The 26,780-nt window shown below is 49.8% G+C and overlaps 3 protein-coding genes and 1 long non-coding RNA gene across 6 annotated transcripts; 3 read left to right on the plus strand and 1 right to left on the minus strand.

Annotated features, from left to right (window-relative positions):
* Positions 1–9,233: 9,233 nt before the first annotated feature.
* CPXM1 (carboxypeptidase X, M14 family member 1) lies at positions 9,234–17,539 on the minus strand. The gene is made up of 14 exons (XM_045833630.1): positions 17,368–17,539; positions 15,898–16,095; positions 15,616–15,725; positions 15,357–15,496; positions 15,177–15,267; positions 14,406–14,556; positions 14,257–14,321; positions 13,831–13,954; positions 13,553–13,749; positions 13,290–13,469; positions 12,908–13,205; positions 12,587–12,726; positions 11,858–11,960; positions 9,234–11,755 (listed from the first exon to the last, which is right to left on the minus strand). The coding sequence occupies exons 1-14, from the start codon at positions 17,537–17,539 to the stop codon at positions 11,514–11,516; spliced, it is 2,211 nt and encodes a 736-aa protein (XP_045689586.1). The 3' UTR covers positions 9,234–11,513.
* Positions 17,237–22,489, plus strand: LOC123815342. Of its 3 annotated transcripts, none has more exons than XR_006785063.1 (4): positions 17,237–17,343; positions 18,488–18,585; positions 18,696–18,822; positions 21,805–22,087. It is a non-coding gene; the product is annotated as an uncharacterized LOC123815342 (long non-coding RNA). The 3 variants fall into 3 exon arrangements; XR_006785062.1 differs by lacking the exons at positions 17,237–17,343; positions 21,805–22,087 and adding exons at positions 17,421–17,553; positions 22,198–22,489; XR_006785061.1 differs by lacking the exon at positions 17,237–17,343 and adding an exon at positions 17,421–17,553.
* A 318-nt stretch (positions 22,490–22,807) lies between these two features.
* CUNH20orf141 (chromosome unknown C20orf141 homolog) lies at positions 22,808–24,030 on the plus strand. The gene is made up of 2 exons (XM_045833494.1): positions 22,808–23,698; positions 23,793–24,030. Exons 1-2 carry the CDS (start codon positions 23,433–23,435, stop codon positions 24,028–24,030), a joined length of 504 nt encoding a protein of 167 aa, XP_045689450.1. The 5' UTR covers positions 22,808–23,432.
* Positions 24,031–24,300: 270 nt separating this feature from the next.
* On the plus strand, positions 24,301–25,254 carry TMEM239 (transmembrane protein 239). Its single transcript, XM_045832612.1, has 2 exons — positions 24,301–24,354; positions 24,736–25,254. Exons 1-2 carry the CDS (start codon positions 24,301–24,303, stop codon positions 25,252–25,254), a joined length of 573 nt encoding a protein of 190 aa, XP_045688568.1.
* Positions 25,255–26,780: the final 1,526 nt, after the last annotated feature.

Raw genomic sequence — 26,780 nt, forward strand, 5'->3', positions numbered from 1 at the left:
TTTTAATCCTCACCTGAGGGTATGTTTATTGATTTTACACAGAGAAGAAGAGAGGGAGAGAAACATCCATGTGAGAGAGAAACATCAATTGGTTGCCTCCCATATGTATCCCAACTGGGGATCAAACCCGAAACCTGGTTATGTGCCCTGCCTGGAATCGAACCCACAATCTTTTGGTGTAAAGGATGATGCTCCTACCAACTGAATCACCCAGCCAGGGCGACCCATCCTGGTATGCTTGTCATCTTCTCCTCCCCAGCCCCCCTACACAAGTTGGGCCCCACTACCCTTCCCTTCTCCCTCCCAGATCAGGTGACCCTCAGCCAGTCCCCTAGGTAGGGGGAAGGGTGGCAGTCTTGCTGTCTCTCTAGTCTCTTTCCAAGAGGACTTCTTGGCACCAACTCCTGCTTCCCTCAGGCTTTCCCTTTTGATTCTCAAATGCCAATTTCCAAAGCAAAACAAAAAATACTGAGCCTGCTCTGTTTCTCCCTCTGAATTTCTGGGACAGCCGTCTTAATTCTACTTTGGGCAATGTGAACACTACTGACTAGGTAGAACAAAGAGCCTATAAATGGGAAAAGAGAGGAGGAGGGAGGTGCAAGGGGGAGGCGATACAGTGTCCAGAGAGTAAAGCCAGCAGTGGCCTCCTGGAGGGGCCGCTCTGGGAAGGGGCACTCAGGGGGAAGCCAATGGGAGGAAGGATTAGGAAAACGTAAAGGATGTGGAAAGCACTCTATGCACCAAAAAACATATAAAACAAAAAAGCAGCAGAGATGTCTACTTTGGAGAGAATGGAGTAAATGTACATCCCTGTTCCTTCACTAAGTACAACTGAAAACCCTGGACGTTATGGGGAAAACAGTGTAAGGAATGCTCTGAAAGGCGGAGAAAAGGAGGCAGACTATTTGGGGAACTCAGTATCTGAGGAAAGACTCCACAGTGAGTTCTCTGGGGTGGGTTGTTTGTTTGTTTGTTTGGAGTTGTTATTTTGCCCCGTATATTCCAGATCTGGAACTGTAGAAGCCGGAAGTCCAGAAATGCCAATGTTGTGCAAGCAACAACAAAAAGCTCCGCTTCCCCTCTGCCCCCCAAACGTACTCTTTCTAGCCAAGGGGCAAAGAAAGGAGTGATTTGATGAGACAGAAGCTTTTAGACAAAATATTTCTACTCCAGCTCTGGCCAGTAGCCCAGCTGGTTAGAGTGCCATCCAGATACGCCAGGGTGCAGGTTTGATCCCCGGTCAGGGCACATACAAGTGTCAACCAGTGAATGCATAAGTAAATGGAACAACAAATCGATGCTTCCCTTTCTCTCTCTCTCCCTCTTTCTGTCTCTCCCCCCACCCTGTCCCTGGTCCCACCAAAGGACCAAATTTCAAGGACCTTTTGAAGTAGACCAAATGCCACTGTGGATGTTTTTGGGCAGGACCAATGACCTACAGGGAAAAAGACATATGTAGCATCAAAGCTCTAAGAAGCCAGTGGAAATGGATCACCACACTGGATACGCTCCCCCAATTCTTTCTGCACACAGACTTTAGTAAGTGACAGTGTGACATCAAATTGTGCGCCTGTGGACTTTATTTCTTCCGCACTACTTTCACAGACTTGGGGACATTTACCCTGAGCCTTATCTCTTGCTGGCTGAAACCACCTTTGTCTTTCTCTCCACATATCTCAAATAGCTTTCATCCCAAGCATATGCTAGTAAATATGGTGTCTCTGTACAAATTAGAAAAAGATGTCCCCTCCTCAAGTTGAAAAGGTGTTACATGTTTCCTAGCAATAGTAATTAGAACAAACTGAAACGCCTACCCCGCCCCCTCCCCGACAAAAGCCGAGAGCCTATGGCGTCACCTGGCATAGACACCGGAGTAGTATTCCTAAGTGATGGATGTGCTGTCTCCAGAATCCAAGGAGTCCACCAGGCACTGTCCTTTCTTCTTTGAGGTGACGCATACAAGACGAAGGAATTAGTTTGTTACTTTGGAGGAGATATCCCGGCATGCCCTTGGTTAAGGGACCCCGTAAAACTCTACTGAAGCGGCAGTTCCCTGAATCTTCAGACGGTTTCCCCCACCATTTGGAGGGCAGGTGTCTTACCCAGCGTGACAGCCCTGTCAGGCCCCTGCTGCCCTGTGAGCATAATGTCAGTGGGATAAGCGGCCATCGTAGTGGACTGCACGATATACAGACGATGCAGGTACCTTCAAACTATCTTATGGCAGCTGGGAAAGTCAACATAGCCCTACAGCAACACTCTAAGCAAATATTTCTGTCCATTCTACATGAAAAATAACTGATTCTGATCCTCTTTTCTAATCAAAATGGATTCTAACATAGAACTCAACATATTAACAACTAAAAAAGAAGAAATATGTCATCATTTCAATAGATTCAGAAAAAGCACCTGACAAAATCTAACATTCATTCCTAATAAAAATATTCAGTAAAATAGAATTAGAAGGGAACCTTCTTAACATGATAAAAGGCAGCTGTAAAAACCTAACAGCTAGCATCAAATGAATATCTTCCTCTTAAAGGTAGGAATGAGACAAGAATGTCCACTTTCACCACTTCTGTGTGGGGTTTCCTGTGCTTCTTTGATCTGGAAATTTATGTCTTTAACCAAATTTGGGGAGTTTTTCACCACTGCTTCTTAATTTGTATTTACTATATTACTAGAAGTCCTGACAAGTTCACTAAGACAAGAAGAGAAAGAAATAAAATTATCCCTGTTCACAGATGACGTGATCATCTATGCAGAAAACCTTACAAGATCTATTTTTTAAATTTTTTAAATTTGTTTTCAGAGAGAGGGGCAGGGAGGGAGGAAGTGAGGGGGAGGAACATTGGTGTGAGAGAGAAGCATAGATTGGTGGCCTCCCGTCTGCACCAGGGCTGAGGACCACACCTGCAACCTAGGTATGGGCCCTGAGCAGGAAGGGAACCTGGTGACCTCTCAGTTTGCGAGAGGACGCCCAAGCCACTGTGCCACACCAGCCAGGGCTGAGTTTATTTTTTAAAAAGCTCATAGAACTATCTTAGCCATATGGCTCAGTTAGTTGGAGCGTTGCCTCTTCTGAACCTAAAAGGTTGTAGGCACAATTCCCGGTCAGGGCCCATACCTGGGATGTAGGTTTGATCCTCAGTTCTGGTGCAGAGGGGAGGCAACTGATGGGTGCTTCTCTCTTACATCGAGCCTCCCTCCCTTCCTCTCTCTCCCTTCCTCCCTCTCCCTTCCTCTCTCTAGAAGCAGTGAAAAAAATACTGTCCTCGGCTGAAGGAAAAAAAAGTTCCTAGAACTAACAAGCACCTTTAGCAAGGTCACAAGATTTGACCAATAAACCAATATACAAATATCAATCACATTTCAATATATTAACCTTGAACAACTGAAAAATCAAATTTTTGAAGATATTACTTGGCTAAGGCTGTCGAAGACAGGGTGGCTAAAACAAAAGAAATTTACTTTCCCACAATTCTGTCTGTAAAGTCCAAGATCGAGATGTTTGAAAATGTGGTTTCTCCTGACACATCTCTCCTTGGTTTGCTGGTGGCCGTCTTTCCACTGTGTTTTCATGTGGCCTCTTCTCTGTGCATGCATGTCCCTGGAGCCTCTCCCTCTTCTTATAAGGACATCAGTCATATTAGAGTAGGACCCACCCATCTGACCTCATGTGACCTCAATTACTTCTTTAAAGCCTCTATCTCTACACAGAGAATATAGTCAATAATATTGTAATGACTATGTGTGATATCAAGGGGGTGCTAGACTTATTGGGGGACCACTTTGTAAGTTATTAAATGTCTAACCACTGTGCTGTACACCTGAAACTAATGTAATATTGCATGTAAATTGTAATTTAGGAGTTAAAAATATTTTAAGGCTCTCTCTCCATACAGGCACATTCCAAAGTTCTTGGGGTTAGGACTTTAACATAGGAATTTTTTTAGGGGGACACAATTCAGTTCACACAGTGCCATTTATAATAACTCAAAAAATGAAATACTTAGATATAAATTTAACAAAATATATGCAGAATCTGTATGCTAGAAGTAACAACATGCTAATGGAAGTGATCAAAGAAAACCTAATAAAAGGAAAAACATACTGTTTTCATGACTGAGGGACATAATACATTTAAGATATCAATTCTCCCCCAAAGTGACCTATAAATATAATGCACTTCCTATCAAAATCCCAGCAGGATTCTTTGTAGATGTAGACAAGCTAAATCTAAAATGTACATAGAAAAGTTTTTTAAAAACCTAGGTCCTGGCTGATGTAGCTCAGTAGATTGAGTGCTAGCCTGCAAGCTGAAGAGTCACCGGTTCAATTCCCAGTCAGGGCACATACCTGGGTTGCAAGCTAGGTCTCCAGTAGGGGGAGTGCAAGAGGCAACCACACATTGATGTTTCTCTCCCTCTCTTTGTCCCTCCTGTCCCCTCTGTATAAAAATAAATAAATAAAATCTTTTAAAAATTTCATTAAAAAAATAAAATGAAAACCTAGAATAGCCAAAACAATTTTGAAAAACAAAAAGAAGAAGAAAAAAAACACAAAGATGAAGGATTCACACTGGTCAATTTTTGAAGGTTTTTTTAGTGTTTTCTTTTTTACTGTGGTAAAATACACCTTTGTAAGCATTTTCAAGTGTACAGTTCATGACATTAAGTACGTTCGCAATGTTGTAAATGCTGGAAGTACTATTTCTAGAACTTTTTAATCATCCCAAACAGAAACATTGTACCCATTAAATAATAACTCCCCACTCCCCTCCCTTAGTCTCTCATAACCTCTATTCTACTTTCTGCCTCTATGAATGTACCTTTCTTCAGTATCTAATATAAGTGTAATCATATAATGTTTATATTTTTGTATCTGGCTTATTTTACTTTTTAAATGTATTTTATTGATTATGATATTACAGTTTTCCCAGTTTTTCCCCTTTTGGTATCCCCATTCTTTCCAGCAATCCACCCCTGCCTTAGTTCATGTCCATGGGTCATGAATATAAGATTTTTCGCTATTCAACTTCCTATACTGTTCCTAACACCCCCCTGTCTATTCCATACTTACCAATTATGCTTCTTAATACCTGAATCATTTCCCACATTTTCACCCCCCCAGCTGATAACCTTCCATGTGATCTCCATCTCTGTGATTCTGTTCCTGTCCTACTTGTTTGCTCAGTTTGTTTTTTTAGATTCAGTTGTTGATAGTTCTGAATTTGTTGCCATTTTAACGTTCATAGTTTTGATCTTTTTTTCTTGTATAGTTTGCTTTAACATTTCATATAATACTGGCTTTGTGATGGTGAACTCCTTTAGATTTACCTCATCTGGGAAGCATTTTATCTGCCCTTCCATTCTAAATGATAGCTTTGCTGGATAGAGTAATCTGGGTTGTAGGTCCTTGTTTTTCATCACTTTGAATACTTCTTGCCAGTTCCTCCTTGCCTGCAAAATTTCTTTTGAGAAATCAGCTGATAGTCTTAAAGGAACTCCTTTATCTGTAACTCTCTGCTTTTCTCTGGCTGCTTTTAAGATTCTCTTTATCTTTAACCCTAGGCATTTTAATTATGATGTGTCTTTGTGTGGTCCTCTTTGGGTCCAACTTGTTATGGACTCTCTGTGCTTCCTGGACTTGGATGTCTATTTCTTTCACCAAATTAGGGAAGTTTTCTTTCATTATTTTTTCAAATAAGTTTTCAGTTTCTTGCTCTTCCTCTTCTCCTTCTGGCACCGCTATGATTTGGAAGTTGATACATTTGGAGATGTCCCAGAGGCTCCTTATTCTATCCTCATTTGTTTTTAATTCCTTTTTCTTCTTGCTGTCCTGATTGAATGCTCTTTTCTTCCTTGTGTTCCAAATCGTTGATTTGATTCTCGGCTTCATCCCCTCCACTGTTGGTTCCCTGTAGATTTTTCTTTATTTTACTTAATGCAACCTTGATTTCTGCCTGGGTCTTTTTTATGCTGTTGTAGTACCCAATGAGTTCTTTGATCATCCTGGTAACCAGTGTTTTGAACTCTGCATCTGATAGGTTGCTTATCACCATTTTGTTTATTTCTTTTTCTGGGGTTTTGTTCTGTTCTTTCATTTGGGCTATATTTCTTTGTCTCTTCAATTTGGCAGCATCCCTCTGTTTGTTTCTGTGTATCAGGGAGAGGTGCTTTAATGCCCTAGCATGGCCTATTGTAGAAAAGGCATCTATGAATAATGTGGGGTAGAGCCTTAAGTAACTGCCATGGGGGAACAACTCATTTCACCACCTTGTGGCTTTGTGTGGGGCAGGGCCTGGAGAGAGGACAGTGCTGCTGCCTGGTCTCTGGAGTTTTTTCCAAGAGGAAGTTGTCCCCCAGCACTCACCCTGTTGCCAGTCACTTCACTTTCTCCCCATAGGCCACCTGTGCCCTTTCAGCTGTTGCCCTGGTGCTGAATCCCAGAGGCAGTGGGTCTGCATAAGTCCTGAGACCTTTGTGGGCCCTTTAAAAGGAGTCTCCTGAGACTCCTGCAGTTCCTTCACCCAACCCAACCCCCACTGATTTTTACAGCAGGAAGTTATGGGGATTTATCTTCCCGGTTCTGGAACCCTGGGCTGTATAGTCTGGTCTGAGGCTGGGATCACTCACTCCCAAGGTATCCCTCCCATTTTTTATCTACTACATGTGAATGCGAGACCACCATATCACTGCCTCTTTGCGTCTCCACCTCTCCTACCCACTGGGATAAGTGTGGCTTCTTTAAATCCTTGGTTGTCTGATTTCCATACAGCTCAATTTCTGATGAATCTGGGTGATATTTGTTTTGTAGTGTAGTTATAATTTTTGCTGTAGTTGTGTGAGAAAGCAAAGCATGTTTACTTATGTCTCTATCTTGACTGGAAATCAGTCCATACTCCAGAATATTTTTTTTTGCTAACTAGTTTTATCTTTATTGAAGCTGATATCAGAATTTTATCCCTTTTCATAGTTGAGTAATATTCTATTTATGTGCACACTACATTTTGTTTATTAACTCAGTTTTTTATAAGCACATGAGTTGTGTCTACCTTTTGGCTACTCTGAATGATGCTTCTATGAACATTGATATACAAGTATCTGAGTTCCTGCTTAAAACTTTTGGGATATATACCTGAGGGTGAAATTGTGGGTTATTCGGTAATTCATATGTTGAACTTTCTGAGAAACCACTAAAACTCTTCAACAGCAACTGAAACATTTTACATTCTCATTGACAATACACGGGGTTCCAATTTTTCCACATTAGTGCCAACATTTGTTATATTCCATTTTATTGGTAATAGCCATCCTAATGGGTATGAAATGCTATCTCATTGTGGCCTTTGATGTGGGTTTCACTAATGACTAATGACATTGAGCAGCTTTTCATGTACTTACTGGCCATTTGTTTATCTTCTTTGAAGAAATGTGTTCAAGTCCTTTGCCCATTTTTTAATTGGTTTACTTTGTTATTATTGAATTGTAGGTGTTTTTATGTATTGTGGATACTTACATTTCTGTAAACATTTTCTCCCATTCTGTGTATTGTTTTTTCACTCTCTTGTAGTAGTCTATGATGCTAAAACGTTTTTAAATTTGATGAAGTCAAATCCATCTATTTTGTCTTTTGTCGCCTGTGCTTTTGCTGTCATATTCAAGAAATCATCAACAAATTCAATGTCATGAAGATTCACCATATTTTCTTCTAGGAATTTTATAGTTTTACTTCTTAAGTTTAGATGTTGATGCATTTCTTAGTTAAATTCTGTACAAGGGTCCATTCTTTTGCATGTGCACACTAGCCAACTCTGAATTGTGCCATAAAGCCACAGTCATCAAGACAGTGTGATGCCGGTGACAGGACAGATGCATACCAATGCCACAGATGACAGCTTCCAGAAACAGACCCAAGCAGATGGCATTTCAATGGAAAAAGGGCAGGTTTTCAACAGAAGGTGCTGGAAACACTGGAACTTTGTATGCAAACAAATAAATAAACAGACCTTTATTTACATCTCACATATATAAAAACTAACTTAAAGTGTTGATAAATCTAAATGTAATATGCAAAACTATAAAACTCTCAGAATAAAACATAAGGGAAAGTCTTCACGATTTTTGATTAATCAAAGAGTTCTCAAATAGGACACAAAAAGTACCATCTATGAAAGAAAAAATGATAAATTGAACTATATCAAAATTTAAAGCTTCTGCTCTGCAAAGAATACTTTTTAAAAGAATAAAAACATAAGGCACCATTGGAAAAAAATATTTGCAAAGCACATATCAGGCAAAGGACTTGCATCAAATTCTCAGAACTCAAAAATAAGAAAGCAAACTACCCACTTCATTTTTTTAAGATGCTACTCATTTAGTTTTAGAAAAGGGGCAGGAGAGAGAGAAGGAGAAAAACATCAGTAAGATGCACCCCATTTGGGGACTGAACCCTGAACCCAGGCATGTGCTCTGATGGGGAATTGAACCAGCAACCTTTTGGTTTGCGGGATGATGCCCAACTCACTGAGCCACACCAGTCAGATCCCAAATTCTTTTATTGGACGAAAGAACTTTCTTTTTTGTCCTTTGTACATGACATGTCACTTCTCTCTCTTGCTGCTGTCAGAATCTCTGTTTTTGGCTTTTTGACAATTTGATTCTATGCCTAGATGTGGATTTCTTTGAGTTTGTCCTGCTGAGAATTTACTGAGCGAATGCAGAAACACTGAACCAGACAAGAGGTTCATGGCTGCCTACAGCTGGGACGGGAGGAGAGTCTGAAGATAAGTGACAGCACAGGAGGGCTCTTCATGTGTGTGTCTGTGGTGGTGGTCACAGGAATCATATGTGGGACTCACTGAGGTGTGCATCAAAAAAACTGGATTTTATCATATGTAATTTTTTATAAATGAAAACAAATAATTTTTGAGTGCATAAAATGTTCACAGAAAGTTCAAGATATATTTTTAAGTGGACACCAATGCACTCCCATCAGGTAAAGGAAAAGTGTATTGCTAGCACTCTGGAAACGCCCCATGTCCCCTTCCCCGATTGTTTCCCCATGGCTCCCCCAGAATCAATTGCTATCCCAAATTTTATCATAATCATGTTCTTGATTTCCTTTATTACTCATACATCCACAAACAATATAAACCAATTTTTCTATTGTTTTTCTTATTTCACTCAAAATTGTCTTCATGAGTTATTATTCATGTTGTGTGTTTAGTGATTGTTTTCATTCCTGTGTACAATCCATTGCGTAAGTGTACCGTGTGTCATTCTACATTCCACTCTTGACTGTCATTCGGGCTGATTCCAATTTGGGTCTGTTATAAAGAAGTCTGCTATAAGCATTTATTTACATGAATCTCTTTGCCCAGGTGTAGAGCTTCTCTATAGTATGCATTGTACACAGGGACGTCGTTGTATGTTCAGCTTTACCAGATTATGCTGAAGTATTCTTCATCTTGTCACAAATGACAAGTGGGATGCAAAGGCAAGCGGCTCTCATGACACATGGCATGGACACAATTATTTGGAGTTTATTGGAGGAAACGTCCAGGCAAAGAGTTGGGAAAGAGCATATATTGCCCCAGAGGCCTTTATCCTAAAGGTGGGTTGCTAGGCCAGGCAGGGCTGACCTCACTGTTCAAAGAGCTCCATGAGAAGGGCCCCATTCTCTTTCTACTTTACATACTTATCAGGAAAGTAGGAAGGACCTGGGAACCTCTTGGCAACTATGTAACAGAGGGAGCTTTCTGGCCAGGGGAATGTCATGTTAGACGTGGAGAAAAGCCAGAGCTTGGAAAATCAGCTGGGGGAGTTCACATGCTATTTCAATTATGCTGAACTAGCTGATTCTAAGCTACCCAGAGAACAAACCAGGGCGTGTTCAGTTATATCATTATATAACGATGTCCCTTTCTGTCTCTGGTAATTCTTTGACCTGAAGTCAGCATTATTTGATATTAAGATAGCCACTCCTGCTTGCCATTATTGTCTGCATGAAAAATTTTTCATTCTTACTTTCAAGGTGCCTATATCTCTCTATATAAAGTGAGTTTATTATCTTCAGTACTATATACTCAGGCCATGTCTTTTCATTCATTCTATGCACTTATGTGCATTTCACTATGTACATTAAACTCTGATGAATAAAAACAAATCCTTTTTTTAGAAAAATCGATGCTATAAGAGGAGTTGGAGATGGGGAGAAAAGGAGTAGGGAGATGTGGCCCTAAGTCCATTTGTGCTGATCTCAGATTGAAACTTTGAGGGGCAGAGACATGCCAAGAAACAGAAACAGTGCAACAGCCCAGCACTGGGCAGAGCTTACGTAACAGTAAGTTACATGGATGCCTTTGCACCATTTTTTACCTCTTATATTTGCCCCATTCCTGCCCTTGCAAGCTCTCCTCTGAGTTGCAGGGGGGCAGGAAGCCTGGAGACTACATTTCATGGCTTCCTTGCAAGCTAGGTTACAGTTATGTGTTGCCAGTGGACGTTACAGTTTGGAGATTAGAAAGGCGGAGGAAATTATTCTGTTTCTGTCTCTAGCCACGGCAGGCAACTGCCGTGGCCGTGGGTGGCCCCACGTGGGCTCGAGCACCAGCACCAGCCAAACACTGGCTCATCAACACTTAACCACCAGTGTCCCCAGCTTCCTGAGTTCCAGGTAAAATTCCCTTCTCCCTCCACCTTTTCTCATCCAACTCTTCCAACATCTTGATATCCAGTGTTCAGCGTTTCCAGACTGACGCGTGACATTCTGAAAGAAACTAACCAGATCCCGCCATTTTTACCAACTCTTTCCAAAAATGGCTGGTGAAGGAAATCCAGATGCTCAGCTTTTCTATCTTTGGTTATGTCCTCCTTGGAGGTGTCCCTGTCTGTACCCTCACACTTGGCCCATCTCCCATCTAAACTCCTAGAACCATCGCCTGTACTGCATCCTTGACCATTTGAGTCCCTGTTGATCTGCAGTGCTGTATTTCATGCATCTGTAACTCCCGCCTGCGCTGCCACAGCAACCAGCCCCTACCTCGGCACACCTCACACTGGCCTCAACTGTCCCCTCTTGACTGGGAGCCCCAGTGGTGTGGGCACTGTTTATCCTCGTCACCTTACATACTTGGCACTGAGCAGGTGCTTCCAGAATGTTCGACAGCACTGCGTGATATGTTGATGAGTAGCTCTAATGAGCCCTAAGCTAAAAAAGAACGCAGGTGGGGTTGTCTTTCCACAGTATCTCTCCAGAAGTCAGCTGATGAGAGCATGCAAGTCTGTGCAGAATGGAATCTACGAACCGGGAGGAGGGGAAGCTGAGGCCCGGCCCAGGGAGAGGATCTGGGACAGAGTTCACTGGAAGATTGGCTGCGGTGCCAAGTAGCTTTAATGAGCCTGAGCACCTCTTCCCCCACTTCTCCCTCCCTCCCCACTTAGTCCCCCTCCTTCAGTTCTGGACAGGTCCAGCCTGCCCAAGGCTCTGGGGCTCTTCAGCCGAAGGTGTTAATCCTTACGTCCCCTTAGCCGCTCCAGCCGCCTCCGGAGGTCTGGGGGCACCTTAGCCCCAGCCGCCAGCAGCTCTCGCAGTCTCTGTTTGGGAGTCTTGGTGAGGTGAAAATTGCAGGGGACAGGGCCCTCTTCAAAGGTGACCCGGCAGCTCCGTGTCACTGAGTGGTAACCTTCAGCACTGGCAGTCACCATGTAGTCCCCTGGGGTCAGCAGGCGCCAGTAATCCCCACCCCTCGCTGAGAGGAGTAAAGAGCAAGATCAGGGCCCAATGATCCTCAGCTTCTGGCCCAACCTAAAGCCCTCCCGCACCTCCACCCTCCCCTGCCCGCCACACACACCAGTTGTTACGTCATGGTTAATCCCATCCACAGCAATGACAGCGTCAGCAATCCCAAGCTCCGTGTCCTTGTCCCGCACAATTCCTGCAATGCCCAGGCGCACCTGTGTGGGGAAAGGTTATCAAACCCTTTCCCTTCTGCATGAGACCTTGACCTTCAGTTCATTTTCTGGCTTTGTTCCCCTGCAAACTTGATAAAGCTGGTAGGTCTACTAAGTTCCCAGGTGACGATACTCGGCTACAGTGTCTCCTGTTGATAAGCTGCATCAGGACTGAGAGAACTATAAATACCTGGTAGGAAGGCTTCCCCAAGTTCAATGACCCTTGTTACTGGCTTGTCACTTTGGAACCCTTGGAAGCTATATTTATGGAGTCATCGCAATGGACATGAGTTCCTGTGGAGTGTGGCGCATCTACACCATGGCGTTTGCCTATCGTGAGTCATTTCTGAGGACAGCCCTCTTGAGGACAGCCCTGGAGCGACTCAGAAACACAGCTGTGAGTGCTGCAGGGTCTACTTTTACTGGCTAGCAGTGTCTGCTGCTACGCTGCTGATAAACTGGGCTTCCTGTCCCATAGCCTCTGAGTCCATCTATGGCCCGTGGCACCTTGTGAGTCAGAATGCTCAGTGGAACCTTAGATGACCCCATGGTGGGAGCCGCAGCCCGAATGGAGAGCAGGTCAGTCAGGAGCCACAGGGGCAGCCGAGGGGTGGGGATTCGGGTCCGACCTGTTCCAGGTAGGTGAGGAGGGCCTCTCTGTTGTTCTCCCACTCCTGGGGCAGCTCGTTCTCATGGGGGAACTTGTCACAGGACAGTTCCACAGTGATCTCAAAGCAGTTGGTGTGCAGGTAGCTGAAGTCGTTCATGCCTAGGGGAACCACTGACACTGGAGCCCAAGCAGGCAGGACGGGAGCCTGCCCTCCTGGTACCCTCCTCTGGGAGACACTCCCGGGCGGGAAGTGACACCAGCGCTGTCTGTGACAGCAGTGATAGCAGATTACAGCAGACTGGGGTAGGGGACAGGGCTGACTCCACCCCTGAGCACATACTCCCAGGGACCGTGTGCCAGTCGGCCCCGTTGATGATGTTGCCGTGTAAGGAGAAGTCCTGGTTGTGGCAGGGTCGGCGGTCCGGGTCCTGCATGGCCCAGTTGCTGCCAGCGTAGACAGTGCTGAGCCAGCGAAACACGACATCATCCGGTGTGGGTGTGAGCTCGCGGGCAGCCCACGGGGTCCGAGTCATGTCGAATGGGTAGGACACCACGAGCTCACCCCCATGGAGGTTGGCGCTCAGCACAAAGGGGATCCGTTCCATCCAGTCGATCACTGCCCGAGTTTCAGGAGCCACCTGGACGGGGGCAGGTCAGGGGAGGTGGGAGTGGAGACAAGGGCCCCCAGGGTGCTCCTCCGCCACTGCCCCCCGAATACTCACAGTGGCATTGGGCAGGGTGTAGTAAGTGGGCAGTGGCAGATGGTGGTTGGGGACAGTGTTGGGTACAAGCCCGTCGTCCTCTGCTTCCCACAGCAGTGAGTTGAGGTCAGCAAAATTATGGTTAAGGTCAATGGTCTGCTTGTTCCAGCGGCCCTCTGCCCAGCCCACCAGCTCTGAACCCTGCCAGAGAAGGGGCTTGGTCAGCCGGGCAGGCTCCAGGCACTAGAGGAGGAGCAGGGCGGCCCTCGTGCCAGGCGGCTCACCCGGCGGAAGGCCGTCTCGTAGCCGTCAGGGTTCATGGAGGGCAGCAGGTGAATGCGTGTCTCCGTGAGCAGCCGGGTCACCCGTGGGTCCCCTCGCAGGAACTCATGGCACAGGAACTGCATCAGGAGCAGGAGCAACTCACGCCCCAGGGCCTCATTCCCGTGCATGCCGGCCACGTATCGCACCTCAGGCTCTCCTGGGAACACACCGGGGTCATGGCTGGCTCGCGCCCACGGCCCTTCCCTGTGCCTACCTCTCCCATCCCCCCTGCCCGTACCCAGCTCATGCTCCCCAGGATGGTCCGACATTTCCATCACATACAGCTTCAGACCCTGGTAGCTCTTGCCGATGCTGTAGATGCGGGTGATGTTGGGGCACTGCTCGTTCACCTGCTTCATCAGCTGGGGAGGGGAGGAGTGGAGCCGTGTTGTGGGAGGGTCAGACCCCATGTGGCCATGGAAGGACTTACTAAAGCCAGTGGTGGCCCACACAGGTGGGGACACCATGGCATAGTACCAGAGGGGAGCAGCAGAAGACATGAAGAAAGGCTCAGACAGGGAAAGTGCCATAACGAGGAAAGGAGGGTGAGACAGCGAGGGTGGGAGAGGGGACATGAGGGCAGTCATTGCAGGTCATGCTCTGGTGAGAAGGGGACCTGGGATGGGCAGCTCCTCCCTCTTGGGTCACAGGCGTTATGTCTGACCTTCCTCATGGCCTTATAATTATGATGCCGAAAGTCCAGAGGGTTGGAGAATGCCGGTGCCGGATCTGGTGTAGGGTGAGTTCATGGTCAAGGGTGAGCTCACAGTGAAGGCTGCACCCTGCCCACCCAGCCCTTGTCCAACTGCCCACCTGAGACCGGGCAGGCCAGGATCTCTGCCCGGAGGCAAGATGCACCTCCTTGGAGCCAGGTCTGGGGCAGCAGGCGAATGTAGCGGGCCACCTGGGGCTCAGGCAGCAGGTTCAGCACTGGTGTCTCTGAGTCCGAATTGGCAGGAAATACCTGGGAGTGTCAAGTCCTTTGGTGGGGCTGCCAAAACCTCAGCAACCTGGCCCAAGACCCAGGAAAGGAGCTCAGGCCTCCAAACTCCCCATCCAGCCCACCCTGGCGGACTCGGCCGGAGACTTGCACCTGGTGTCAAACACGGACCCTGGCCCACAGCTCCCGCCGAAGAGCAGCCCTCAGCAGCCATGCTTTTCGGCTGGCTCACAGCTCAGACCAATATGGACATAGGACTCAGGAGCAGCCAATCCGAAAACCAGCCAGGACCCCACACTGTAACCAGGTGTATAAAGGGGTCCATGACATGGGGAGGTGAGAGGCGATGCAAGGACCTGAGACCCATTGCTGCACGGGTGTTCCAGCAGAAAGCTGTGGCATGAAGTGGCGCCCACCCCATGGAAGAGTATTTGGGGAGAATGCCGGCGTGTTCCAGGCAGCCTGCCTCCTGAGGCTGCCTGCTCGGCACCACCCATCCTGACAACACCCCTCTTCTCCTGGAATGCTCAAGTAGGCATCTGTTCCTTTTCCTCAGAGGAGCCCCGAGCCAGTCCAGCACCCCGATGTTGGCTGGGTGCCCAACTCCCAGCATAAAGGGCCCGAACCACTATGGCACTACGCACCGCGTCCATCCCACTGCTGCGGTTCCTACTTCCCCACCAGGTCCGACTGTCATTGCTGAATTGGACCTTGTACGAAGTGACCCAGTCGTACCTGGCAGGAGAGGTGGGGAGAGACCCTAGGTAGCCCTCAGGACTCCCAGCCCAGCCCTCCTGAGTCTTCCTGGGGCCAGCCTGCCTCACCTCCAGATAGAGTTCCTGCCCTGAGTGATGACGCCTGAGAAGCGGATGGGGTGCCCAGCATCCACCTGCAGCCAAGGCTCCGCGTCCTGCTGCTCGGCGCACCAGGCCCCATCGTACAGATCTCCGTCCTCCAGGCCTGACTGTGGGCACAGGAGGTTGCAGTGAGGCCCAGGTAGGCAGAGCAGGGTGGGCCAGAATTGTGGGGGGCAGCAGGAAGCAAGGTTCTAGGGATTGCCTCGCTCTGAGCCAGGGTGCTGACCTGGATGTTGAGCCGTCCTCGGTGGGGCCCGAGGCCAAAGGACTGACTGCTGGATGCCTCAAGCTGGTTATCTGAAACTCGCAGGGACTCCAGGCCCAAAGGTGGACAGCCTGGGGGCAGGGGTAGAACAGTGTGACACAGACCAAGAGAGAGATGGCCAGAGCAGGTGGGAAGCTGAGTCTACGCTGGCCCCACTGGGGGTGCTCCTGTGTTTGTGAGGTCAAGCGTACACACATGCCCCAGGGGCTGCAAATCCAGGCAGGGTCCCCAGAAGGGTAATACCTGGTTCTTGCTCCTTGGGGCAGTCAAGGGTCCCTGCAGGGCTATTCGTCACCGGAGGCCTGGAAGTCACTGGAGTCCTAGAAGTCACTGGGGGCCTGGAAGTCACCGAGGGCCTGGGGCTAGTTAGCTTCTTTCGCTTCTTCAAAATGACCTTTTTCTTCTTGATGAGTCGAATCTGGACATGCTGTTTCGAGGTCCCTGGGGACCAGGAAGGACAGCACCGGGGGAGGGGGAATGGCATGAAACTCCGGATGGGGAGGTCTGCCATCCCAAGCAGGCCTGCGAGCCCACGGCGGGCCCCACCACAAGTATGTGAGGACCTGAGCATGGACTTCGAGGCTTGCCCAGTCTGACCCCAACCTGCCTCCCCAGCCACTTCTTGGCTCCTTCTCCTTCCTGATGTGACTACACGCTTGGCCAGCCTCCTCTCACCCCGTCCAGTGGAGAGCTACACCCAGCTTCCGGGAACTGTGAGGTCACTCCAGAGCTGAGTTGGGTTCTTTGCCTCCACACCTTTGCACTGCTGCCCCCTCCCCATCATACCACCCACCACCACCTCTGACTCTATTGCCTAATTCCCATTATTCCTTCACATCTCAGATGCCCTCTGTGGAGCCCTCCTTAACTCCAGACTCAGTCTCCAATAGCCCGTGCTATCTCCCTCATTTCATGTGCCCTCTGGGCTGAGACATCCTGTCCTCAAAACCATGTCTGCCTAGGTGCTCAGGCCTCCCAGGGCTGGGCCTGTGTCCTGCTGGCCCCTCAACACAGGGCCTTGCACAGGGCAGGTGCCGCTAGTCCCCCACCCACCCACTCAAGCCCCACAGGTACTTCCAGAACACTGTACATTTTTATGTCTGGTGCCCCTGTGCCTTTGCACATTCAGTTTCCTTCTTGGCTGCCCTGCTTTTCAGCAATTCCTGATTCAGAGACACTCACCCTTTGTGATCAAGGACCCAACATCCACTCGCCACCTCTGCGAAGCCCTCCTGGACTGCCATCCCCTTCCTTCCTCCTCTCTGCTCCCACATCTGGAAGTTAGGCAGCCTGCCTCTGCCCCTGCGTAGGCAGAGCCCCCTCCCTCCAGAGGGCCTCAGCGGAGTACTCTCCGTCCCTATCTTGTTCCTTCCTTCCAGCGCCTGCCCTCAAACCCTCTCCTACATAGTCTTGCTCTGAACCTTTCACTGTCAGTGTCTTTGTCTGCATCTCTTTCTCCCCTCCTCCTGACTGTGGTCTCAGTGTCCTCATCTGGGAAAAAGGAAGGTTTGGGGTTGCAAGAGGCAGCATCCTACTGGCTAGCGTCCCAAGACTGCTGACTTGGTCTGCCCGGAACTAGGCTGCTGAGTCAGCATCCACTGCACCGGTCGGAAACTGTGTGCGTGTGTGTGTGCTGGGGAAGGGTCGCCACGCAGGAGACGGGTTATGGGGCAACCACCAGTAGGAGAGGTGGGTCCTGCGGGAGACGCTCACCGTTCTTCTTCCCCGCGGGCGGCTGTGCGGGACGGCTGGGCAGGACCGAGGTAAAGATCGGGGCCTCGGTGCTGGCGCGCGGCGCAAGGCCCAGCAGGGAGGTGCCGGGCGCTCCCAGACCCTGACCGACGGCAGGCGCGAAGGTGGCCAAGGCGAGCAGGAGGCCCCACATGGTGAAGCCCAGAGGTGCGGAGGCACTGGGCCTCGGCGGTCGGTGGGTTGGTGTTTTCCTGCCCGCAGCTCCGGAGCCCCCCGCCCCTTCCTGCCGCCGCCTCACGCCCCCTCCAGCCTCCGACCCGCCCACAGCCTGCTCACTGGCCGAGGACCCCGAAGAGGAGGCAGAGGGAGGGCCGGGAGGAAAGAGCGGGGCGGACCCCCGACGGGCGTCCGGAGGTCTCCGCCCTCACAGACCATGCCCCACCCTCCCCAGCCTCCCTCCGCAAAGCCCCTGGCACCCTCGATTTCACTGTGAGGCGCTGGTCCCATAGTGGGCACCTTGTGCCGTGTACCATGCCAGGCGCTTTACACGTGGCCTCTCGATCCAGCCTCATTTTACAAACTGATAAACTGAACCTCAGGGCAGCTACAGGCATAGTCAAGGCAGCAAAGCTGGGAACTCTGGGGGAGGAAACTACAACCCAAGTGGGAAATCCATCCCAGCCAGAGGCCGCCTGCTTGGGGGTGGGACAGAAACTAGAGTAAGGGGAAGCTGAGATGGAGGTTGGGGGATGGGAGGAGGGCTGGCCCTCCAGGAGTCCTTCTGATGGACAGTCAGAGGCGGTGCGTCCCAGCAGCGCCAACCACCCCGCACCTCCGACCTCCCCTTCCCTCCTCTCCCCTCCCTCCCATCCCCTCCTCCTTTGCTCACCCAGCTGCCACGTTCTGGTGTTATATAATCCTAGGAGAGAAGCCGAGCCGATATCCAGAGGGCTGGGGCCGGAGTGGATGGGCTGAGGCTCGTTGGGTGTTTTGCCCTTCCGCTTCCCAGCCGCCCCGTCCTCATTCTACTCTCCGGCCCGCAGTCCCGGCTGTGTGTCCGCGGGACTACCCTGTCCTGGGATTCCAGAGTGCGGGACTCTGCTCATTTCCCCTCGGAGACCCCTTGACTCTCTCACGCTAGGGTCGCCTCCCCAGAAGGAAGGAAATGCGTCCACTGTGCGCCTCTGGCCGATGCTTTGCCCTTGCAAGGAGTCCTCAGAGAGATACTGCCATCCCCAGGTGAGAAGCGCTGCCCAGAGGTGGCTGGGAATCCTCTGAAGGACGCAGGGTTCTGAGCAATTTTGTTTTTTTGTTTTTTTTTTTTACTGGGACACTATCTATATAAACAGTTTGAATCATCCAAAGTCAGCATTTTGGCACCCTTCTGGAAGCTCTATCTTGAAGGATCTCTGCAAAGAAATACCGCCCTGGGGTCTTGGAACTGAGGCCGCCAGAGGCCAGGATGACCTCATAAAGGTGAGTCCTGGAGCTCCTCAGGCATCTGGTCCACCCCACGAGCTGTGGGTACAGAGCCCAAAAGGGAGTAACCGGGACAGGACTCCGCACAGGTGTTGTCTGGTCTTGGAACCCCTGCCTGACAGCACTGCCAAGGTCCCAGGCACTAGAGGGGCACTTAGAAAAACTCAAGGTAGCTACACCAAGGCCAAGGCTCCCTGAAGCACTGGCTGGGTCAGGGGCAGAAGGACGGTACTGCAGGCCAAGGTTTCAGTGGGGTGGTGGTAAGGGGTGGAAAGCAAGGACAGACTCCCATAGAGCAAGATGCAGGTCTGAACAAAGCCCAGTCTGGCCACTTCCCTGTCTCTGGCACTCACCCATCCAAGTTTTGCAGAGGATTGGGGGGCGGGGGGAGAAAGGGGTATATGGGGCCAGGACATCTCAGCTTCCTGAGATTCCTACCCCCTCCAAGACAGTCCCCACACAGCAGCCAAATCTTCTCAAGTTCCTCCTGCCTCAAGTCTCTACAGGGCTCACCTGCAAGGTCCTTCTTGACAAGGTTCTCCACTCACACCTTCCCCACCTCATCTCCCCATGCTCCCCCCCTGGCTCACATCCGCCCAGCCACACAGGTATTCTAGCTGTTCCTCCAATGCACCAGCCCCATCCAGCCTCAGGGCCTTTGCACTGGCTCACCTCATCATTCAGATTTGCATCCTCATCATTCATTTTACCTTTGAATGTCACCTGCTTCCAAGGGCCTTCCCTGAACATTCTGATGAAATGCTCATCCATCCTCTACACACACTCTATCCTCTCACCCTGTTTCATTAAGTTGTCTTCAAGGCTCTTAACACCAATGAGATTATCATGTTTTATTTAGGATATGTTCATGGTTGGGTCCCTCCTCCCTTGCAGCAGGAGGTAAGCAACCCTCCAAAAGAGTCCTTTGTACCCAAATATTCACAGCTGTGCCTCAGGGCCTAAAAAAGTACCTGGTGCCTGATCCCTAGTCAGTGATCAAAAAGTATGTGTATAATATATTATTCAAGGTTAGAGGGGACCAAGCAGAGCTGGAGGGAAGTTGACTCTTCCCAACAGTACCAGGTTTTATGGGTAAGGAGGTGTCAGTCCATGAATGGGGAGACCTGTTCAAGGGACTGACAGGGTAGGGCATGTGAGCCACCTCCCGCCATTCCCTTCGGGGCTGGGGTTTGCAGGACAGTCGTACCTTTTGAGTCCGTGTACCCCCATCTGTCTTCATACCCCTTTGTACCCCTTGTCTCTTTGCCCTATGTTTAGGGCAAATGTTTAGGGCCCCTTTACACCATCTAAGCCCCCTGAGCCCCTCAGCACCTTCTTATCCCTCTTCTTATGCCTCTTCATAATTTCCTCATCGCCTCACACCCCTCTGTACTGCCAGCCAGGCTACTGCCTTTGGCCCTTGCCACTGGGTACCTGGGCTGCAAAGCCATCAAGCCTGGAAGCAGGTTCTAGAGGTAGCAGCTCCCAGAATGCGACAACAGGTTCACTCCCAAGTACTTGCACAGCCAGATCTCTAGCCCCAGTAGCCAGGAAGAGGATCTTTCGTAGCCTCACAAGGGCCAGGCTACCTTGCAAAGCACAACTGAGCTAGACTGAGGGGGAACACCTGCCTAAAGGCATTTTGGTGTCCAGGATGGGCTGGCAGGATAAATGACCTTGGAGCCACAGTGGCTTAATTCCATATCTGGTTTCTGCTATTTATCAGTTTAGGTGTCCTTGGATAGAAATTTCACCTCTTTGAGCTTCAGCTTCCTCATCTATAAAATGGGAGTGATGATATTTTCCTCCCAGGATTACTGTGATGATGAAGTGAGATAATACGTGGTTCCAGGGGCTCTAACACTAACCAGATGAATTAAAGATGGAGAAAACAGCTTAACGCAGTCCTCTTGCTCTCACATACATAGATGGAACAAAACAAAATTAAGAAAGGAGGCTATGTGTGTGGCTGTATGGACAGAAAAGCGGTGAAATCTGCTGCTTACCTGTGCCTCCTGATCTGTGCTGCGTGCCGAGGCAGAATTCACTGTCTGTTAGGTGCTCCCCCTATGGTGCAGGTGAGCACTATGGGGACTCCCACAGTACCTAGATGCACAGGGAGGCACCTTCCCATGCACCCATTCTCCCCTCACCACCACCTCCCCCAGCTGTCTCTCTTCTGTACATCAGCCTTGCTCCTCAAAGTGTGGCCAAGGACCAACATCATCAGCATCCCCTGGGAGCTTGTTAGAAATGCAGAATCCATGCCCCAGACCTACTGAATCAGAACCTGCATTTTAACAAGGTTCCCAAAGGACTTAACCCCAGGAGAGTCATGTGATATTAAAGGTTGAGTAGCGCTAGATGGAGGTTTAGAACACCTGCACTTAAAATGCATAAGATTCACAACTTCCTGAGTTTGGTGGTGTTTGACACTGTCCCTGGAAATACTATCTCAAGCCACAAGAGTACATCCACATAACATTAGGAAATTAGTATTTCATTCATCCTGGGAGGGTCTATTCCCAATCTCCCCTATATGACCCTATATTGATTTGCTTTTTTTAAACTTAAATCAGTTTTATCAAAATACTACAGAATATAGTTTTAGAGGTAACTCACATCAAGGCTTGTAATAGAAGACTTTTCTATGCTTCTGTATTCTCAAGTCACCTACTTTAAATTCTTGTTATTTTTCCTTGTATTTACCTCTATGTTTCTACTGCTCTTTCTTGATTTTTCTATGTTGAGGTGTTACCTGCCATGAAATGAAGAATTTCGCTTTCTTACCACCCTCCCACCCATGCACACCCAAAGACACAAACATACACTTGCCCTCCTCCCATTGTCCCAAAAGATCCAAATCACTGGAGTCAATGTGCAGAGCTTATACTATGACCATGTAAACATTACTGTTCAACTTTTTGTGTTCCCTGGAGCTAGTAATAGCTTTATTGTATCATTTGCTTGATTTTCCAGGTGCCAATTGTGCATTAAATCCCAAGGCTTCCAACAGAACTGAACATTTACTTTGAATATGTCTAAAAACAGATAATTAATTTCATTTTCTGGAGACATCCCACATGGAACATCTGTCTTTTGATGCCAGGCTGAGTTGCTTGCTTTTTCACCTGAGAGCACAGCTGCCTGTGTTTAGCCTAATTTCTTAAGCCCCATATTATCCTCCTTCTTAGTTTAATTCCTTGTTTTTCTGACGCACATCCTCCAGTAACTTTCTAAGGAAAAGCATATGCAAAATCAAATGTTTGAGACTTTGTATGGTTTAAAGTGTCTTTATTTTGCCTTCACACTTGTCATTTGAACAGTTACATGTTTCTAGGTTGAAAATCATTTTCCCTTGAAATTTTGCAGGCATTGCTTTGTTGCTCCGGGAAGAGCCAGAGCAAGGGCAATCAATAAATCGTCTCGAAGGCTGGTGACATTGGCTCCATGGACTGTTGAGCCCATAGCCACCAAAGATGTCAAGGCCACCAAGCTGGAGTGATTGGATAGAGTCCACTGGAGGCAGATATGCAGCCTGATTCTCTACCTGTCTCCTCCTCTCCTAGGGGCTGTATGGCCATGTTCCCCTCACTCCATCATGGGATGGAGTTTTCCTTCAAAGTATGACATGTGGACAAGGATTAAGTTCTTTCAGTTATGACCCATTTCCATTCTTACGTCATTTCCATTCTTACCTCTCAAGTCACTGAATTGGGATGTGTTGGAGCCATCACCCAATTACAGATTACCAGTGAGGATAGGTTTCTTTCCTAGGTGACCAATCATATTCATTTTCTTTAATTTCATTCTCAGAGATTAACTCTAACCTCCAGTTTGGGGGTTACTATGCTGTAGACCTCTATGCCATTTCCGGAATCCCAGTATCTCAAACACCTCGTACAAACCATAGACCTTAAAATGCTTCAACAGCTGCCTCTTGCCCATTCCCATATAGCAGGTCACGTGGGAGTCCAGCCCCAGAAAGCCTCATGTTGCTTTGTGGTGGAGTCTATCTCTGCATTCCAGGGCTGCAGTCCTGAAAAATCTCCTGCAAGGGCCCACAGGCGTCACCCTACTCTCAGGGAAAGAGCATTGGACAGGCCAATTGGATGATGCATCCCTGGACAGCTCTGAGCACCTGCAGGAAAGGGGAGGCAGCCTCTCCTCCCTTGGTCAGCCACCTATGCGGTGATGGGGTTAGAATGCCTCCTTGGCAACTCATCCCCATGGGAGGGCCTTAGGGCAGAGAACCAGCAGAGGCAAGAGGGTGAGTCTTAGTTGTCAGAAATAGCTAACCTCTGGCTAAGGCCCACCTGAGCCGCCAGTTGCTTATGAGGCCAGAACCAGCAGCAGCCCCTCCCTACCTTAGAGCCCCACATGGCAAGAGGTCACAATGCCTTGCCACCCAGTCTCAGAATGGCTGACCGCAGTGGGAGGAGGTGAGGTGGGTTTGGTGGGTGGGTGAGTGGGGAGGGGGAGATCCCCAAGGAACCCAGTTCCCCACTCCCCGAGCTCATCCTTGAGTGTCTGCCATCCTCTCCCACACTCCCACCCCCAGTACTTCCTCCCAGCACAGCCCCTACCTGTTACCTCCACCTCCCTCCATGACCCAGCTCTGCTTACCTAGGCCTGAAGCCCATGCTTATCCTATCCCTGTCCCTCCCAGGGGCCTGGGTGCTGGGGAGGGGTTGGATAGTTCAGCCGGTCCATGTGTGTCCTCCTGGGGCCCTAGCCCAGCCCAGCTCCTGGACAGTGTCCTAGGGCTGGGGGCACTATTGCTGACGATTCGGGCAGTCTTTTCCATGGCTGGCCCAGCCTTGCTGCTGCTGCTGTTACTGGTCAGCTTCCTGGCCTTCGACCTGCTCCACAGGTAAATGGGCAGCAGCCTGGCAGGTGGGCAGGTTCAGGCAAGCAAGCAAGTGGTCAGCCTCCTGAAACCCAGCTGCTATCCTCTCTCTCTACAGGCCCGCAGGTCCCATGAGACCACAGCACACACTTCTTGCAGGGGGCCAAAATCAGGGGGCTGGAGAGGGTCCAAGACAGCAGGAGGCTCTATTCCTGCAGACAGCGGCTGTTACAGGACAACTTAGCCTCCAGGAGGCTCTGCTGCTGTTGCTTCTGGGCCTGCAGCTGCTCCTGGGAGCCCAAGGTGTGCCTTTGACACTGCTTGGCCTGGCTTTCTGTATCCATCCTTGGGCCTGACTGCCCTCCAGAAATACATTGATCAAGGTTCATCTCCAGGTTTCCTTTCCTCCCTCCTGGGCTGGGCAGGTGGGATGGTACACATTTGTCTCCAGCCTAAACCTCATTGGACCTCTGGCCCCACAATATGGACAGTGGATACCTGGGTCTGATTCTAGACAATGTTAGAAGGTTAGATAAAGGACAAGGAGCCCAGGGCATGATGCGATAGCCATCTCAGAACACGCAGGTTGAGGCTGGCCATTCAGGTCTCCTCTGTGGTTCTACAGAATGAAGGCCCAGAGAGAGAAACCTGCAAGAAAGTGGAATGGGACTCATCAGCCAGTAGGGAAGGGACAGGGATCCAAGAGGGCTTTCCACAAGAAAGCATGAGAAACTACACGTATAGGCTCCCAGGCTCCCCAGGCTCCCCTGCCAGCCTGAAGGGTCCATGGAGAGAGGCTCAGCTGAGGCTCACACCATGCAGTGGCTCCTTTCTTAGCTGGACCCCACCCCAGTCCGGGTCACAATGGGACTCCTCTGGGGAGGGGGTGGGGGAGAGTGAAAGAGGGGCTCGACTCTGGCTGCCAGGCCTCCTGGGTGTTGTAGGAAGCAACATGACTTAGGGACATTTGCCCAGAGGTAAGATCCAGACCCCAGCTCAAAGCCCCACCCTACCCACACTGGTGCCCTCCTGACCCCTGCACACCGCCCCCCCCCCCCGAGGTCCCAGGCATCTCCAGGGCTGCTCCTGCAGCTGGACTAGCCCTCTCCCCAGGTGCACCATCTGTGATGCAGCAGCCTCGAGTGGAGACAGATGCCATCGGAGCCGGTGAGGGGCCACAGCCGGCCATGCCTTGGTCGGCCTGGGTCACACGGCAGGGCTGGGTGCGCTGGTCCATGTACCACGTGCCCCAGAGCTGGATCCAGTGGTGGACCACATCGAGCTGGCGGCAGCCACTTAGGCGTGTGCTCTGGGGTCTGGAGGGGATCCTCTACCTGCTGCTGGCACTGACACTGTGCCACGCACTCTTCACTACCGGCTCCCACCTGCTGAGCTCCCTGTGGTCTGTGGTGGCTGCAGCGTGGCGCCATCTACTGCCCGCCATCCTGCTGCTGGTGCTCAGTGCCCTCCCAGCCCTGCTCTTCGCCATCTCCTTCCTGCTGCTGTTCTCTACGCTGCTGAGCCTCGTGGGCCTCCTCGCCTCCATGTCTCACCAAGGCCACGGTCAGGACTTGGACTAATAGAAGGGCAACCCCATCTCGCTGCCTGTGTCTGTTGAGCCCTGGCCTAGGGCCTCAGGCCCCAGGGGAGAGGGAGGGCAGTGAGACCAGAGCCTTCCTGCCTCAGCAGACCCAGACCTCCAGTCCCTAGCACTGGTTGTGTCATGAGTGATGTTGCTGGAACTGGCAGGGTAGGTTGGCCCGAACTCTGGGAACCTCCCTCAAGCTGATGCTGCAGGTACTTGGTATGGGGGGTCAGGGGCTTTAAGGAGAGGGGATAGGGCAGAAGGCTTAGGTAAGAGCGGAACTTGGCCAGATGACCTAGAACTCCCATGGGGGTGTGGTGACACCACTAGAGCCCCCTGAGCAACTGGTAGCATCTTTTTCTTGCAGCTCTCTCAGCTTCAGACTCATTGAGAACTCCTGCCTGGGTACCCCCGGACTTGCCATTCCTCCCACCAACCCCCCTCCTGCCCATGCTCTAGGAAGGGTCCACCAACAGAAATCTAGCTAGAAGAGGGCTGGCCACAAGTCCCATGTGGTTTCACTTCCCAGACCTTCCCACCCAGGCATTTCCCCCACTCCCTACACACCCTAGTTCCTGCCTCAGTCCACACCCCCAAGTCTGGGAAATGGGCTGGATAGGGCAGTGGGGCCCCCAGAGAGTACCCACTCTAAGTCTCCTGAGGTCTGTTCTAGAAAAACAATCAAGTCCCATTTAACCCACCTATACATTGTGTGGCCTTGGCCAACTCATTCTTTTGAGCCTGTGCTAAGTGGGTCCTGACCCTGCCATGGAGTTGAGTCAAAGGCATTCCTAGTATGTGAAGTACTTTGTAAAGTCCAGGAAACAATTAGGTATTATATCGAACTCTTAGGCTCAACAGGTCTTTTGAGGCCAAAGGCCACAGAAAGAGCAGGAAGCTTCCCTAGGCCTTCGGAGAAATACTCTGTAACGGATTAAAACTATAGTGGTAAACAGAGGATGGATGGGTGTGGACAAGATGTAAAAATGTTTGTGTGTCATACAGTCTCAAAATATGCAGATGTCAAACTCTTCTGATTGTGAAATGCTTGGGACTGAGGCTTAGTGCCCGGCAATGCTTGCACAGCTATGTGAGTGGAAAAAGCATGGCCCGCGGTTTCCAAAATGCACCCAGCAAGCTACTCACAGCACCAGGAAGACTGTGAATCCCTTGTGAGAGGTGGCGTTTCTGACGCCTAGGGTGCTGGCTGTTTGCACAGCTGCTGACCCTCCAAACACAACAGTGAGGAATCAGCTATTCCCAAGGGAGGCACATGATTGACAGCTTTACCTACAGCTAAGACCCAACCACCTGACCCCTACCCCACTCCTAACCCTCACCCAATTCCTGACCCTCCCCAATTCCTCCCCAACCTTGAACCTCCTGTACATCTAACCCTGAAAGCCCTGCTCCTGAGCCCTAGACCCGAAGTCCCTCTCTCTTGCCTAAATACTGAAGCCCTGAGGACCAGCCCCCTACAACCTGGGTTCATTTTTGCCAAAACTCATTTGCTGTAGAGTT

This window comes from Phyllostomus hastatus, unplaced genomic scaffold, assembly GCF_019186645.2.
Source record: "Phyllostomus hastatus isolate PE091 unplaced genomic scaffold, TTU_PhHast_1.1 phas_contig_17, whole genome shotgun sequence".
Lineage (NCBI taxonomy): Eukaryota > Metazoa > Chordata > Mammalia > Chiroptera > Phyllostomidae > Phyllostomus > Phyllostomus hastatus.